The sequence below is a fragment of the Tiliqua scincoides genome, chromosome 4 (genome assembly GCF_035046505.1).
Source record: "Tiliqua scincoides isolate rTilSci1 chromosome 4, rTilSci1.hap2, whole genome shotgun sequence".
In the NCBI taxonomy this organism is placed as follows: Eukaryota; Metazoa; Chordata; class Lepidosauria; order Squamata; family Scincidae; genus Tiliqua; species Tiliqua scincoides.
This window is the reverse complement of record NC_089824.1, coordinates 134,239,601-134,257,002: the sequence shown is the minus strand read 5'-3', so window position 1 is coordinate 134,257,002 and position 17,402 is coordinate 134,239,601. Positions and strand designations below refer to the sequence as shown.

Below are 17,402 nucleotides of genomic sequence, written 5' to 3'. Positions count from 1 at the left end.
GGTAGTTACCATAGTAACTGCCTTTGGGTATGAGAGACTTGAGAGAGGCTGCAATTACTTCCTAATCAATTCTTGTTTACTGCTGTGTACAAGGAGAGAACTCCCAAACCTCTGACAGTTGCGTAGAAGAGACAATTTCGACTGGTGAAGCTCACATCATAGGCCTGCTGGGATTAGAGAAATGACATATGCCAAATTTCCTCTTCTATAGAGCTATTAAAAGTATGGCAGCTTTGTCTTCTACTGTACCTGTTCACCATATTACAGTGGCAGGTTGTATGAATGGTATTACTAAACTCAGGTGTCCAGACTGGGAAGTTTCAGAAGGTTCATAATAATCCCCTTGGCTACAAGGCAAGTGTGATGACTTCCCAAATTCTTCTCTGGCTCAACATTAACCAGAGAAAAATCCCTCTCAAACCCCTTACCTAGACAGCCATCAAGCTACCCCCAAACTACAGCTTCCTTTCAATCCACATCCCTTCTCTTTAATATACTTGCCAGGGTGGAGCAAATGGTAAAGGCAGTAAGCCACAGAAATAGGAATGAGGCCTCCCCTCCCTGGCATCTGGGCACATATAGCCCCCCAGGAGATACAACTTTCCTAAAGGATACTGACATAGCAATAGTCCTTGGGAAAACTACATTTCCCAAGGACTATTTAGCTCAGGTGACTCTAACATAAGGCCCAGGGGCTGGATACAGCCTGTGGAAGCTCTTTATCCAGCGTACATGATAACTGGGCTCTCCCAGTGTCACCATTTCAGCAGCGCCACTTCTGCTAAGGCTCTGGGAGGGAGAGGCAGAAGGAACACTGCAGGGGAAGGGGCAGTCCAAGATGGATGAGAGAGGAAGATGCTACTGAGGTGCTGGGAGAGGCCAATTATCATGCAGTCTGCCATTTCAGCATTACTTCTTCGGTGAGGCATCACTGCGCAGAGCGCCTCTGAAGTACTGAGCTGCAAAGTGATGCCTTGGCAGAAGCAATGCCGCTGAAAGGGCAGCCCACATTTTAATTGGGATCTCCCATATCTTGAAAATATGATCAAGATTTATCTTCTGTCGTTTGCAATTAATGAGTTCCTTAATGAGAGCAAAGAACTTATTTCTAGCCAATATCTACTTAATGATATTTCCTGTTTAATTAATAATAATAATAATAAGTATTTATATACCACCTTTCTGGTCATTGGATTACTCCTTTGACTTTACTCAAGGGGGTTCACATAGGCAGGCTTTCTCTAAACCCCCAAGGGGTTTTTTACAATGACAGAGAGGTTCTATCTGGAACAACATTCCAGATGGATCTTTCAAAAGTCTGGTATCACTTCTGACCCCCCAGCTGCCTCCCACACTGGCTGACAAGCAGCTCCTTCATCTCTTACTTGAAGGGCAGCCAAGATGCTTCTTTGCTCACACTGAAGTGTAGGTGGAAATACTCAGCTCAGCTTGTCAGCTGCTTCTCAAGGTCTTATCATTCACGGAGCTTCTGGAGCCTCAAACTGGTAACCTTCAGATGCTATCTTCATGCTAACAGCGGCTCTACCTCTATACCAGACCTCCTGCCCTGTTATGATGTCACTTCCTGCACTCAGCAACTGCCACGAATGCTGTTCAGCTTGACGTACGAACCAGGTTTGACACCCCTGATTTAGCTTGACCAGACATGTGGCTACAGAGTACACCAGGTGTCAGAACATGGGAAAATGAAAGATCCATCTTCCTTTCTGTTCTTTACCTTCAACTTTTGCCTCTGTCAGTACCCACTTTAATCCAGGAAATTTGGTGTGAAGCAGCGAGAGGACTGGAGGCTTAAGGAAGTTGAATTCAGCTTGTCTCTGAAATAAGCCAAACTACTTTCCCCTGTTTAGGGAGTTAGCTTGGCTTAGACGTGGATCAACTCAGTATGAACAGAAGGACTCACTCATCTCTTGTTTGTATCTTTCTTGGAGGTAAGTGGAGAAGTTATAGTAACCAAAGGATAACATGCAATATATACACAAGCATTAGAACCAGGCCAGCACAGCTTGTGACCCACCAAGCTGAAGACCAGAATAAAACAACTCAACCCGGCACACTGTTTTGTGGCGAATCTCAGACACACAGCAAAAACAGATTTAATGAGCCTTTGGTGGGATTCCAAACACCGCTGCTAGACACACACTTGTTATTTCAATTTTATCTTGCCCTCCCTCTGGAGTTCAGAGTGGTCATATATTAGGCTGAAAGACAGACTGGCACAGAGTCACTTGGTGACTCTGATGTTTAATTTGAATCTGGGCCTTTTTGGTCCAGGTCCAGTACTCTGTCCATTACTCCACCCTGTTAGTTCTCTTACAGAAGGACCCGATTTGTATACCAACCCAGGATCCTAGCTGAGGAGAGCAGAAAAGGACCATTGCCAACAGACATGAGCTCTAGCTTGAAAATGACATCTCTATTTTAAGCTTGGAGAGTAGGATCGAATGATGGCAGGACCATTCCCAAATGCATGTCTACTGCTTAGCAGCCACAAGTAAACCCTGAAGGAATGAAATGATGCCCCATTTAAGGACCATGCACTGCAGCCTTTTCTCAGCACTAATGACATGTTTGTGATTTTCTCTCTCTCTCTGCCATACACTCTCTTCACAGTGAATCCATGTTCATGCCAGTCACTGTCAACATAATTTTTGGCTATCAGCTTCCAAAGGCAAGCTCAAGTGGACAGTTGCGTAGAGCTCATTAAGACCTATGAAAAGCCTGCCAAAGGAAAAACACTGTGGAGATCAGCCAGCTTCTGCTCTGCACAACGGCAAAGAAAGGGGTGTCCTTAGCACCAAATTCATTCTCTCATATGTCAAAGGAACCCTTCCTTGTTCTACTGATATAGCACAGTGCTGTGAATCAAGGAGTCAGTCATGGCATGTTGCGGCCCTGATCCCAGATGTAATTGAACTATTCATAACAGTTTCTGGCCTAATTTTCGGGTCTTGATCTTAGTGGTAGCACAATTTAGTTGCATGCATCTAGCTGAATGCAAGCATACATATTAAATGCACATATTTTAGCCCACGAATCAGGTAAAACTGTTGTGGAAGGTGATGTGAGCACCTATGAGCAGGCACAAAATATCAGAACAATGAAAGCAAACTGTATATTGATGTGGCCAGCAGTGGACAAAGGGGGGTGGCCAGGTTGGCCGGGTCTTAAGTGGCAGGGGGGTGTCTGGGGTGATGCACTTCCTCTCCATGGCACCCTGGGTGTCTCCCAGACTCATTGGGGGGGGAGGGTAGATGCACAGCTCTCATTGTTGGAAGCAGCGAGCACCTTGAATTGGGCCTACCCATCCTCCCTTGTGTCTGTAGGGCTTTGAAGTGGAGCTGTTCTGGAAGTGGGAAGTGTCACAGGCAGGGGCGATATGGTGGCATGGAAGTGGCTGTGACTATTTTTGGAGTCATTTTGACTCTGTTGCTTTAGGAAATGGAGAAAAAGGTTTTGAAAGGTTCCCTAATCTTCTAAGAATGAGTAATACTTTTTATTTATTAAATTGTAAAAAGTTTCACAGTTCTATCAATATTCCCCACAGCAACCCCTCTCAAAAGTTTTTAATAGAATGGATTTGTATTTAAATGTAATAAATAGATGAATAAACCTAAATGGCAGATTGTTCATCAACCAAAGTTAAGCAAACTTACAAGGTATAAAACTCAGGTCCAATGGAACTTATATTTGAGAAACTAAACATGCTTAGAATTGCACTGCAAAGATCCTCAATCAATCAAAAGATCTTCAATCTTCAAGTCTTAGGTCTGTATCCCTAAAATCTGATAGGTGATTCATAGCTACAGAAGACTGTGACAAAACACTTATATTTAAACAGAAGCCATCATGCAAGTAAATTAAGTTCTGTATCAGATTATTTAATCTTATAACTGCACTTCCTTACTATAGAATTGCTGGAGCCCAAGAGTTTAAAAAAAAATCTCAATGCACAAAATTGGAAAGGCCATGAATTTTACATATAAAACAGTAGCACTGCATTTAAATTCCAAACAAATTAGATATCAAGGCCCAAGGAAACAGCAGTGGTCCACTTTACATACCTGTTAAAAGCTCCTTTTGAAGTCTACAAAAGAATTTGCATTCATTTAAGAGTTCTTAATAATGATGTAGCAATTTCAGCTTGGATTTTCTGATTTGTCTCTTCAGGGCATATGAAATGGGTAAGTGGTCATTAGTGTGCTTAATATTAATTTATGTGGAACTGCATATTAAGTGATGGGTACTGGACCCCCTGACAGGATGAGCCTGAAGCAGATCTTCAGCCTGTGGTTTAAGGGATAATGACAGAAGAGACATGGACATTAGAATTGTTCACTGCCACCAGATTGCGGTCAAGGAAGGAAGCTCCAGAACAACTGGCCAGACTAGCAAAGAAGCTTCTCAAATAGCAATATGCCAGAACAAATTATGTGATTAGGACTGACATCTATAAGAGCTTCCAGATAAGGTATGATCCCTAGCTGAGCAAGAAGAAGTCTTTACTTCCTGCTATTCCCCACCACAACTGGTTTGTGTCCTATGTTATTCAAACACACACTGCTCCCAGGACAATGCCTCTCTTAGCTTGAACCAGTTCCAGTGATGGTGGTATGCACACGAGGAGGGGGGAAATTAATTTTTTCTGTGTGTCTTTGATACACAGGAGTAGAGGTGGTGCCTTGGTATCCACTATTTGACTCACCACTGATACCAAGGTCCACATTTAAATGCCTTGTAACAAGGAAAAAAAGCACCAAAATCCAATTTCCTACCCTTGCACTGTTAAATAATTATGATTTCATTCCATTAGATTATATTATTCATCCCATTTAGTGGCTGAATGTGATAAAGCAGTGGTTTTCAAACTCTCATGGAGAGTTTGAGCCACTGTAAGTGCTTGTGGGGGCGGGGGGAGGCAGTGGGAGCGGGAGGAAGGCAGCGGTGCAATCCCCAGGATCGCGCCGCTCAGGGAGCTGCAGGGGCTTGGGTGCACTTACCCAAGCTTCCTGCAGCCTCCCCAGGGTGTGGGGAGCCTGCTGTGAACCTTCGGCAGGGCTCCCCGCAGCAGTGAATGTAAAAGCAGAGTGATCGCTCCCTGCCTCCGCTAAAGCAGAAGTAGAGTGCGATCGTTCCGCTTTCACTTTCACTGCTGCCAGGAGCCCTGCCAAAGGTTCACACCGGACTCCCCACACCCTGGGGAGGCTGCAGGAGGCTTGGGTAAGTGCACCCAAGCTCCTGCAGCCCCCTGAGTGGTGCAATCCTGGGGATTGCACCGCTGCCTCCTCCCTGCCTCTAGGCTGCCCCCACCCCTTAAGGGGGCAGAGGCCAGGGCCCACAGGCTGGGCCGTCGCGATGCCCCAGTTTGAAAAGCCCTACGATATAGCATTTATACCAGGGGTGTCAAACATAAGGCTCAGGGACCGAATGTGGCCCACAGAAGCTCTTTATCTGGCCCTTGGGATCTCTCAGCACCACCACCAGGTGCTCTCAGCTGCTGAGCTGTATTGAGGTCTCGGTGCTGAAAGGGCAATCTGCGTGATAATTGGGCTCTCTCATATCTTGAAAATAAGATTTTCATATTTTCTCTTCTTGCAGCTAATGAGTTCCTAAGTGAGAAAAAAAGAGCTTATTTCTGGTCATGGCCTGCTTTATGCTATCACTTCCTGCTTAATGATGTCACTTCTGGCCCTCAGCAGGCATCAAGAATACAATTTGGCCCACTGTATGAAATGAGTTTGACACCCCTGCTCTATACCAATGCATTCTGAGGTGACAATGGAGAAACAAATCTGGGAGTTAGTCTTTGAAGCTATTTTTTCACTAGTTTGTTATCCGCTGATTTCTTTTTAACCACTGGGGGTTCTGGAACGGAACCCCAGTGGATAACGAGGCATGATAGTAGCAGTGGTAATAATTTCCTCATGTGTGAAAGAAGGGGATGTACTGTGGAAAGTCAAAAACTCATTTCTTTGCTACACTGCAATTGGTTTTGACAGACTACCCAAGTATGTCGCAGCCCGACTCAGTGCCACATAATGGGCATGAACTCATACCACTGTGTGCACATCACCTGCATGCAAAAGATTCCTAAAGAGTTCAATAAGGTCCTCCCCAACCTACCCCTCCATGAAGCCTGAAAGTCACTTGCATTGTGGAGACAGGACAGGCTAGATGAGGATATAGGAGGAACCTACGTGCCCACACAGGAAAAGGGAACAGAAAGTCTTCTAAGACCTTCAGGAAAGCCTCACGCATGGATGTATCTGCTATAGAACTGGATCATACCTGTAATGTTTTGCAGTTCAAGTACTGAATCAATTAGCGTTGAGATGTAATTTACATTCCATAACTCTTTGGTATCGCTTATCATATAAGTGTTGTGGAATATAAATTACATCTCAGCACTAATTGATGCAGTGCTTGAATTGCTTTCTCTTAAGGCAACCTATACATTATGATGCAGCAGTGTGCACAGGAGTCCAGGTACCCCTTTCTCCCCTGGCGGAAAAAAAAAAGCCTTGGGAGTCTTCAATTTATGTTTGAGAAAGAAGGGAAAGGAGCATTCAGCCCTCCTAACTACTGTCCTCCTAACATTCCTTCCCCCAGTTGCTTTTACCTCTGCCAGTATTTCTGATACATGTTCACCAAACAAGCATGAGTCTGGAACTCCACACCGGTAAAATAGCTAAGGGGTAAGGACTCCTGTCCCTCCATTCTCCGATGTAAATTCCCCCCTCCCAAAGATGAAATCTATTTAATGCTGTTGCACTGGAACACGTACTACACCTATTAGGGATGTCAGATATATTTTCACCTTCTTCAGTCTTACCATTTGATTCCTGACAAAACTCTCTATAGAGAAAAGCCTTTACTGTTATGTACTTCATAACGGAAAATGAATTATTTCATGCTTCTTTTATTTTAGTGACCCTGACTGCAAGTATAAATTTCTTAGGGCACAATCCTAACCAGGTCTACTCAGCAGTAAGTCCTATTTTCTTCAATGGGGCTTACTCTCAGGAAAGTGTGGTTAGGATTGCAGCCCAAGTGTATCTACATGTTCAGAAAAAGCATCTGAATGATCCTTCCCCATATCAGGAACTTGCCACCTGTTGAAAGCTAGCATGTAAGGGGTACATGTTCTAGTCCAGCCTTCTTGCAAACCTGATACTTTTCTAAGCGCAAGGAGTTCGGTAGGTGGAGGAAAATTCTCATACACGTTACTCGTGCTTTCTCTGACTCTATAGTCACCTCTTCATTTTCTCTCCCATCACACTTTGCTATTGTGGTACAGGCTCCAAGAATGTATTGACTAGTCAAACATGAAGATACTATAATCAAGAGGTTTCATTCATGATGAAGGCAGGCAAGCATTCCCTAACTATGTTAAATCTTCATTCAAAATACAAGCACCTTGTATCACAACTGTATCTGGAAGAGTGTAAGCACAACTGTATCTGGAAGAGTGTAAGAAGACTTACACTTGCATATGCAAAAGTCATCGACAGCAGTCTTGTGTGATATGACAGCACCTGATTTTTAAGTATAGCAAAAAATTCACCATTACCATTAAGCAAAGGTTTGCATACTTACCAGATCATTTTCTGGCTTTTTATTATTAATAGCATCAACTTTGGAATCCAGCTCTGCTTGAATGTGGTCTCTTCTTTTCAAGACCCCCTAAATTGTAAAAAAGTGGAGATAAATATATTGTAGCTATTACTCAGCTCTCTTATTGTTTTGGGGTACTCATGTCTTTGGCCAAGGTTCAATGCTGGAAAGGTATGAAGCTTAAATCAGATGAGTCTTTTGTCCAAGACTGATGCTAGGAATGCATCAAACCCAAACAAAAGTCAAAAGGACATGTGGGAGCCCCCGATATCCACGGATCCCTTATCTGTGGATTCACTTATCTGCGGACTGGGTTCACAGGGCCCCACTGTGCGCGCCCCTGGCACACGGCTCCTCTGGAGACTGTAGGGTCCTCTGAGCCCAGCAGAGGCTGCAGACATCTGTCTGCAGCCTTTGCTGGGCTCAGACCAAGCCCTAGAGGTGAAAAAACGTCATGTTCAGTTTTTCTGTAAAACCAGAAATGCTGTTTTTTTGCCTCTAGGACTCAGTCTGAGCCCAGCAGAGGCTGTGGCTGAGCTCAGAGGACCTCTGGAGTCCTCAGTTCCCCTCACTTCTGTAGAGTGGGGGTAGGCATCTCATCATATCCATGGATTCAGGTATCTGTGGGGGGTTCTGGAACAGAACCCCTTGTGGATATGGGGCTCACACCTGTATTTTTTCTGTGGTTCATTTATCTCTCCTATTCTGTCCCACTGTGGCCTGGAGAAGGCTTATGTAAATTTTCTGAAGAGACTGTACTCGCTTAGCTGCCTTATGTGAATCTGCAGAGCATGCCACAAACACTGGGACATTCTGTCTTAGAGAAAAACAAAGTTGTTTAGGTCAGCAAAGAAACAATAGACTCAAACCTCAGGGTTCTTGATATCTATCAATATCAAAGATGGTTCAGTAACCACACACCTTCTGAGAGCCTGAAGACCTAAAATAGCTCCTCAATCCTTCATTCTATTATCTTCCTCTAGCACACAAAAGATAAACCTATGCAACTCTGAGAAACCAGTTTTAAAAAGTTAAAGCTTTGGGCAGCAAAGACCAATAGGAATGTATTCCTAGTTGCTCAGAAGGGACTCAGAAGGATATTTTTTTTGGCTTATGCTCAAAAATCCTATAAAAAGTCTGACCAAAGACTCCCAAGTTCTCTCTCTCCTTCCACTGCAGTTTTGGTGGGTCTGGGAGACACCCACTGTGCTGTGTCACACACTTCCACCCTAGTGGCTCCACAGAATTCTTTGCGCCAACCCAGGCACCTAGAAAGGTAACTTGCATCTTTGTGCATATTGTTGCCCTTATCTCCTTCTCCCACAATCAGGCAAGCTGCTGCCCGGAGCCACATAGCAGCACTGGTACTTGAGCGTATGTTTTCTTTAGAATGTGTGAGAAAGTGGATAAGAGATATTTTTTAATCTCCCCAATATAACACTACAACTTTGAGGTCATCCAGTGAAATTGATTGGCATTGGATTCAGGACTGACAAAAAGTCTTTTTTCCTACAATTCATAAATAACATATGGAACTCACTGGCACAAGATGTGGTGATCGATGCTGACACAGCTGACTAGTCAAAATATCATGGATTTATAGTCACAGTAGCTTAAGGCAACCTCCTGTTTCTGAATACTAGTTGCTGGAGAGCAAACATGGTGGAGAACTACAGCCTTTGTTCTCTACTTGCAGGCTTCTCAGAATTGACTGGTCTCTGTTGGAAATAGGATGCTGATCTATCGTTTATTATTTTATTATGCACCTTTTTTATCCTGCTTCTTCAACGTCTGAGAAAAGCTCACAGTGGCTAGACGAGCCGGCAGAGCTGTGCTTATGTTCTTCATTTTAACAGTTCATGAGCTTAGCTAGGGACATGCAATTAATTTCCACTCTCCCCTCCCCTTTCATTATACCTGAAATCTAACCCGAGATTTTATTTTTAGATTCACTTTTTTTCCCTTGCTTGACTTGAAAGGCTAAAAATCTATCGTGCTGGGGTACTACAAGTGAGCGTGTGTGAATTAAACTACAGTGCTGTTTTTCATCCTTCAAAAAGAGGCTTGCATTCGGTAAGTGCTACCTCCCACCCCCTGCTAAGGGAATGTACAGCCAGATGGAGGTCCAGCAGCAGTCAAAGGAAAAGAAAGGATACTGAGATGCTGTGCTAATGGAAGGATGAGCTACCCCCTGCATTCACCAAATGCAGCCTAATTATAAAGCTGAAGAGGAGTTTAGGGATCTAACAAATGCAACAAAACCCTTCTGGGCCTAACCCCCCCACTTCCATTCAAGCAACTCAAACCAGCCTAGGACATTTCTCCTCCTATTAGAATCCTAACTGACAACACAGGCACCACTTCTGATTTGCTCTGCTTATTGATGTTTAGCTTGACGGCTTCACAAAGTCAACCTACTTTGTGAAGGCTCCCCCTTGTGGATACAGTTAATATTTATCACTGCAGGCTTGAGAACTGAGACCCTCTGCTTTCATTATTATGGGAAAGATGCAATTGCTGCTGCTCTGTAACTTCAACCCATGTTGCTCCGATAGAGAAAATATATTTTCTCAGATGTAAACGGGGGGGGGGGGGGGGGAGAGATAAGGTTCATAATACCTTTCCTACCTAACTTTCATGTATTGTCATGTCAAATGGGGGAAGGACGGGAGGACTCTTTCTTATAGTAGGAACATGTGGTCACTAGAGGCAGGCGAGGCACTGCCTCACCTGACCCACTGCTACACATGATCCAGGTTGCACAATTCCATGCATGGCCTCTCCAGCAATCAGAACAATCCAGAAGCCTTAGAAAGGTACTTCTAAGTACAGGTGTAACCTATTTAACCGTGAATTATTTATCCATGTTTTTGTCTCAACATGTCTCGGGTGGGGGGAAAAATTAAGTGTCACTCACATCACACACTGTACCTCAAAACATTGTCGGAAGCCTCAATCACCTCCATTTGTAGGCAGCTCCGAGAGTGAAAACATGGATGCGCCTTGCACAGGCGCAGATGTAGCCCCTGGAGCTTGGAAGAGGTTTCCTCAAGTTGCGCCTGCTGCGGGCGGGCACAGCAAATGCAATAGAACCTTCCCCCCATCATCGCTCGCAGTCTCCGTAAAGAGCCTTTTCTACGGCTCTTTGACTGGGAATGCCTAGCGCAGGTGCTGTAAACACCACAGAAGCCCCGTAAAGAGCCATAGAAAAGGCTCATTAATATTGCACCCACCTCGTGCGCTGCACACAGCATAAGGTATGGTGCAGTACCCCCAATCCACAAAGTTCCCATCAAGCAGTCCCAAAGCAAGTTCCCCAAAAAGTTTTTAAAGTTACACAAGCACCAAAAATGAAGCATCAACACACAGCATTTCCGTGTTGAAGCCCCCATCCCCCCCCAAATGTTTTTAAAAAGTTACAGTAAGCACCATAAGGAGCATTTTTAAATAGCAGAACAAAATTCTGCATACAGTAGGGTACAGGTTCAGATGCAGCCTGCAATCCTATACACTTTCCTGGGAGTAAACACCATTGAAGAAAATGGCATTTGCTTCAGAGTAGACATGCACAGGGTTGTGCTGGCAGTCCCCAAACACTGAGGAGGCAATTTGGTAAACAGACAAAGCTCCGCCCACCAGTTCACAACTCTTCTGTCTTGTGCTGGTGATTTTGCACAGAAATAGGCAGAACCCACCCTGTGAAAGAACAGAAATGGCTTCAAAAAAGCAACCAGGTGCTAAAAGCAGTACCAGTACCACAAAGGGTACAGAGAAGAGGGCGTGTAAGGTGCTGACTCTTAGTGAAAAGATCAAAATCCTGGACATGCTGAAAAGTGGGTTGTCTGCAATTGAGGTTGGGCGCCAAGTTGGAAAAAATGAGTCCAGTATTAGAGCAATCAAACAGAAGGAGGCTGAAATACGTGCCAGTGTAAGAGGTGAGCCTACCATTGCAAAACCGACATTTGTGGTACGTGATGTGGCACTTGTTAAGACAGAGAAAGCACTGCACATCTGGCTGGAGGATATGAACCAGAAACATGTCCAAGTGGATGGAGCAGTTCTTCAAGAGAAGGCACTCAGCCTTTATCAGCACTACAATGAGGGAGTGGATGAGAGCCAGAGGAAGGATTTCAAGGCAAGTAAAGGATGGCTGGGTAACTACATTAAACGGTACAACCTAAAAAAACCTCAGAATCACGGGAGAATCTGCATCAGCTGATGAACAGGCAGCATCAGAATTTCCAACGCACTTCCAGCAAATAATCAAGGCCAAGGGCTATCTTCCAGAGCAGGTTTTTAATTGTGATGAGACAGGTCTTTTTTGGGAAAAAATGCCCAAAAGAACCTGCATCAACAAGAGTGTAAGACAGGCCCCAGGGTTCAAGGCAAAGAAAGACCGCCTGACTCTGGTGCTCTGTGGAAATGCAGCAGGGCACATGATAAAGCCTGGCCTTATCTACAAAGCTAAAAATCCCAGGGCTCTTAAAAACAAAAACAGCCTCTCTGTGTTCTGGCAGCACAACAAAAAGGCATGGGTGACAACCACCTTATGTATAGAATGGTTCCACCAGTGTTTTGTCCCTGAGGTGAGGCGCTATCTTCAGGATGAGGGGCTGCCATTCCAGGTCCTTTTATTACTGGACAATGCTCCTGGCCATCCCCACTCTCTGCTTTGAAGATGATAATGTAGAGGTGATGTTCCTTCCTCCAAATACGACATCCCTCCTGCAGCCACTTGATCAGGGTGTCATCAAGTATATCAAGGCTACCTATACCGTCTAGCCTTTAGGAGGATCCGTGCTGCCCTTGATGCCAATCCTGAGAGCAGCATCATGGCCTTCTGGAAAGACTTTACAATTGCTGATGCAATTATTTTCATTGCAGAGGCTGTAAATGCTGTTCAGCCTGAAACCCTCATTGCTTGCTGGAAGGCAACATGGGCTGAAGTTGTCCATGATTTTAGGGGCTTCCCCAATATTGATGAAGAGGTCAGGGCTATCATGGAGATTGCCAGGGAATTTGGTGGGGAAGGCTTCTCTGACATGGCAGAGGAAGATGTAGAGGAGCACATTCAGGAGCAAGGCGATGCCCTGACAAATGAGGAACTGGCAGACCTGCTGAGCTCCTCAACAGATGAAGAGGATGAGGGTGACACAGAACATGTGGTGTAGTCGGAGCCACAAATGTGGACACTGGAAAAATTTGCAGCAGTGTTTCAGCAGGCCCAATTCCTGAAGGACATGATTCAAGATTTTGATCCTTCTCTGGAAAGAGCTGCTCATATCACCAGAGCCATTACAGCATGCCACTGCAGGATTTATTCGATGAGGAGAAGGAAAGGAAGAGGCAGCTTCCCATAACTATGTTTTTCACTAAAGTAAAACCTGCAGTTGTGCAGCCTCAGCCCACAGCTGCACCTCCATAGCTCCTCATCCCTCTGCGTCCACCTCCACAACCCCTACCTATCAGCCTCCACAGGTCCTGACATCTATTTCCTTGAGCCACCTGAAAAGCACCTGCAATTGGAGTAATTAAGAGAACCTCCATATTCAATAGCAATACACCAGTGGCCAGTGGCAAGATTGTGAATTTTCCAGGTGTATGCTACTGGCAGGAATAGCAGATGGAGCACCTTAATAGAGCTGTAAATAGTAGTTTAAAAAAGACTAATTTACAAAAGTTTGTGCAAGTTTGTTTATTTTATTGTACTGATACAGTACAGTGCCCTCATAAGTTGTGTTAATAAATAGCAAGTTACCATGCCTGTACAGGTATTTATTACAGTGATTATTTACAGTACAGTACTGCACTAACTTTTATAGAATATTGTATTTACAATTTATCAACAGTTTGCATACTTTAATGAGGCATGTTACAGCACAGTATTTACAGTACAGTACCTGTAAAATTAAACTGTTCGTATTTTAAACACCTGCCTGTAGTCCTCTTCCTTTGTCCTGGGTGGTTTCTATTTAAATCTAAATTTCTATAGGCTGCCCAAACGTTGGTTTAGGCTGCAGCACTATTTGTGCATGTCTTAGTTAATTTGTGTATCCAAATGGTAGAATCTAACGTTATCTGTGTAACTTAGGAATGTACGCAAATTGCGTAAAATTACAAAAAACGTCATTTCTGGTTCCGGTTTAGATCTACGCAAATTTTTTTAATTGCGGAGGTCTCAAGAAAGGAACCCTCACAAATAATGAGTCTCAACCTGTATGTTTCTAAGACCTTCTGGAGGCCTCAGAAGGCATTCTGAGAGCCAGGGAGGCCATGCACTGCCTCTCTGGCCCTCAGAATATCTCAGGATGCGACTGGACCAGTCAAGTTCGAAGGTGACCCATAAGCAACATCACTTCCAGAAGTGATGTCACTTCCAAATCATGGAGCTTGGTGGTGTTGAGCCTCACCAGCCAAGCCATCACTGCACATCCCAGTCAACATGAATGACTGATTACCTCAGATCCGAGGGATAAGATATCCTACAGATGGCCCCTACAAAAATTTGGTTTATGAGCACAGGCTCCTATTTGAGAGTGATTTCAATAAGACAGGGCAGAGCCTCTGAAAGGAATTTTATCAGGGGGTACAAAGTTTCTTTTGGGCCCCTTCCCGTCCCCATTAGTCATTCTGTTTTTATCTGTTACTGCTTTGTGCCATGAGCTGTAGACTGTAAGGTCAAAATGGATATAGAAGATGGGATGGAGTGCTCTGTTAATTTTCTGCATTTAAGGCCTTATGCTCTTATACTCCATCCATGACAAATACAAATAAAAGAGGATCATAGATAAGAAAACACATTTGATTTGAACATCTCTGTTTATGCTACAGAGGAGGAAAAATCCAGATTGAAACATTCTTTTATATTGCAACGAATATCAGAACATCAGAAGACATAAATATCAGTTTATAAAGGTAGATTCACTTTAAAAAAAAGAAAAAAAAGAACCCTCCTGGCCTTGCCACAAAAATTAAAAAAATAGAATTTTTGCCATTCTGGTGCCAACATGGTGTCGAACCTAGTAGAGAATCTCCTTCACTGGAGGAAGCAGGAAGTCTGCTTGATTAGTCCAGTCTCCAGAGTCTAATGAGAAGAGTTACTCTTGTCTAGATATCCTCCTCTGAAAGAGAAGTGATCCCCAATGGCAGTTTCAAGTGATGCAGTCCATTCTACCACCTCATTATGCTACCCACATTCCCAACCTATTGTGTTTCTTTCAGGCATACCCCTCATTTTCTTTCTGGAGGCAGGCAGTCATCAAAGCAGGAGCTATCAGTTGTGTGGCTAAGGGTGCAATTCTAAAGTACCCCTGGCCCAGTGCTTTAGGAAAAGGAACAGGTCTGTTCCTGCCTGTTCCAGCACAAGATAGGATTGCGCTGTAAGAGAGGGAAGAGGCATCCTCTGCAAGCAAGAACAATGTCGTGGTAGTTCACAGACACAGAAGATTCCCCCCTTCATGAAATTCAAAAAAGACAACATCCTAGGCATGCGTTGGAGGGAAACGGGGCTCCACAACCACTAAAATCTATTCAATTCCTAATCCGTCTTACCATTAAGATTTCACTGTAAAGCATATATTCGTTGATTGTCGGGAAGAGGCTTTCAGCGAGCGCTGTCATCCGTCTCTCTGTAGCTTTGCCACATGTGTCGATGCAGCCTGCCACCCCTTTTAGCGTGTCGACGAGATCTTCTTCAGATGCAGACCAAAGCGTGTGGATTGGACCGAATTCCTTCATTTCGTTAAAATAGTCTTAAGAGGAGGGGGAAAAGGCGTATTTGTGATTTGCATTGTAAATCAGGAACTAACATTAATGAATGCACGCTATACATGAAATTAAACTAAATCTTCAGAATCTGGGCAAAGAGAGGACAAGTGTTCTGCCGCTCTGTTTCTGTTTTATCAAAAAATCTAACCGTGGAATCCACCAAGGCACAATGCCTGATGTCAATGTCAGCAAGACACAGAGCAGTTTAAATATACAGGTTGCATTAATGAGATTTATAGACACATACAAGCAGAAACCCAGGACATGTCGCTGAATTGTTATATTCATGTATCAGCCTTGACTGTGTTCTGCTCAGGCCTTCTGCTCACCGTATCTTCTCTCACTTATGAGAAATAAAAACTAATTGTTGGAATTTTCAGCAAGAGTATAACGGAGAGCTTTAAATTCCTACAAAGTACCAGAAACCTTTGCACACTGTGTGTGCTTGTGGGAGAGGTGGAATAAAGACCACTGCTCATTCCCCCCATCATGCTTTAAGCCAGGAGCAGGTACAATCCACATAGCGCTCTAGTAGGACTTCATGTCAAGCTTCAGCCACAGACTGAGAGCTTGGGGAGGCAGAGCTGGTCACAACTACCAATTGTACCCTATGAGCAGTAAACTGGAGTTACCTGCATTAGACAAAATGTCCACATCTGAGGAATTCTCAGCTGTGCCTTCTGTTGCCTGCCTTATGGGATGCCTACTCCATATCCAAGCACAAGCACAAGCACAAGGTTAAGGAAAATGGAGGCCAAGATGGTCAACCAAACAGCCAGAGTCAAGAAAATGGGGCATAGCTGACAGCAGAAAATAGCTGTTGCAGTAGAGACAGCAACTCTGATGGCTGCCCAGGTGATGTCGGAAAATGGCACCATTATGCCCTTCTTCCAGTAGGGTGACTCTCCCCTGCCCCACCTCTTATGCACACAGTATTTGCCCTATTAGGAAAGAGCGAGGAAATTGCTCTGACCTGGCACCTGCCTTTGCATGATTGCCTAGTTGCTTGAAGTCCCATACGGACCTTCCCCACCAGGGAAATCCAGGTCTTATCAGGGCAGTGACTAGGATTCAACAGCTTCTTTCCTCCAGCCTCGGCATGACTATATTGGTACTTTATTATTACCCAAAGGCTGTTCTCTGTGCTAGAATCATTTGACAGGGAGAAAGGCATTCTGACACTCAAATGACACCACTCAAACCTTCTCCTCTGTGAGTGATCAAGGCAACAACAGCAAACTATGTCAGCACAGAGAGTGGCACCTGGATTCCAAATGACTCAGCATGGCTGTTCTGAGACTGGTAAGAGAAAAAGAAGCTGGTTATCCATTGGGAGTCAGCCAGCAGTTGACTCATGGACCATGGTCTGCTCTGTAGTTGTGCCTGGCTCTTCTTTCTGACCAACCTTTTTCTTCCTTATAAACTCTGCGGGAAATTTTATCCAACAGACTGATTTTCTGGCTAAACACATCCACGTAGTCATTCATTTCTGTAAATGCCTCTGGGCGGTTTTTCACGACTCCTCCTCGCATTGATGATGCCACTGCTTTGACAGTTTGTCCCATTCTGCTGAGGAAGCCGGGACCCTGCTTCTTGTGAGATGAAAGTTCCTAAAAATTAAAGCAGGAAATTCAGCTTTGACGTGCGTAAATGCTTCCTTACCTACACTAATTTAAAAAAAAAAAATCCCTATAGTGAAACCCCAAACCACATCATGGTCCACACACTGATTTCAAATACAGTGTGGGTAAATTATGGCAGGCCAAGGTGTCCATCACCACTACCAAAATAAGACACTTTCAGTAGCATAGCAAGCTGGAGTGGTCCACCCCGAATGATGTGCCTTGGGGGGGTTGTGTGACTGGCATGCCACCCAAGTCCCCGTTGAGAGGATACTCATGCTGCATTTGGTGGCAGATGCCCACCCGCTTCCAGCTCCAAATGGCTGCAATGGCCACCTGGAATCAATTTGACAGTGCGCGCAATGATGTGACGTCATT

General features: G+C 44.3%; 1 protein-coding gene across 2 annotated transcripts in view; it reads right to left on the bottom strand.

The window, feature by feature from the left end:
- The window catches only part of SNX7 (sorting nexin 7), a 58,537-nt gene that overhangs the window by 21,951 nt on the left and 19,184 nt on the right, over nucleotides 1–17,402 (bottom strand). For both annotated transcript variants that reach the window (XM_066624258.1, XM_066624259.1), the window contains 3 exons: nucleotides 16,808–17,012; nucleotides 15,187–15,386; nucleotides 7,618–7,704 (listed from right to left, as the gene is read on the bottom strand). In XM_066624258.1, coding sequence (XP_066480355.1) covers nucleotides 7,618–7,704; nucleotides 15,187–15,386; nucleotides 16,808–17,012 — 492 coding nt within the window. The remainder of the gene's footprint in view (nucleotides 1–7,617; nucleotides 7,705–15,186; nucleotides 15,387–16,807; nucleotides 17,013–17,402) is intronic.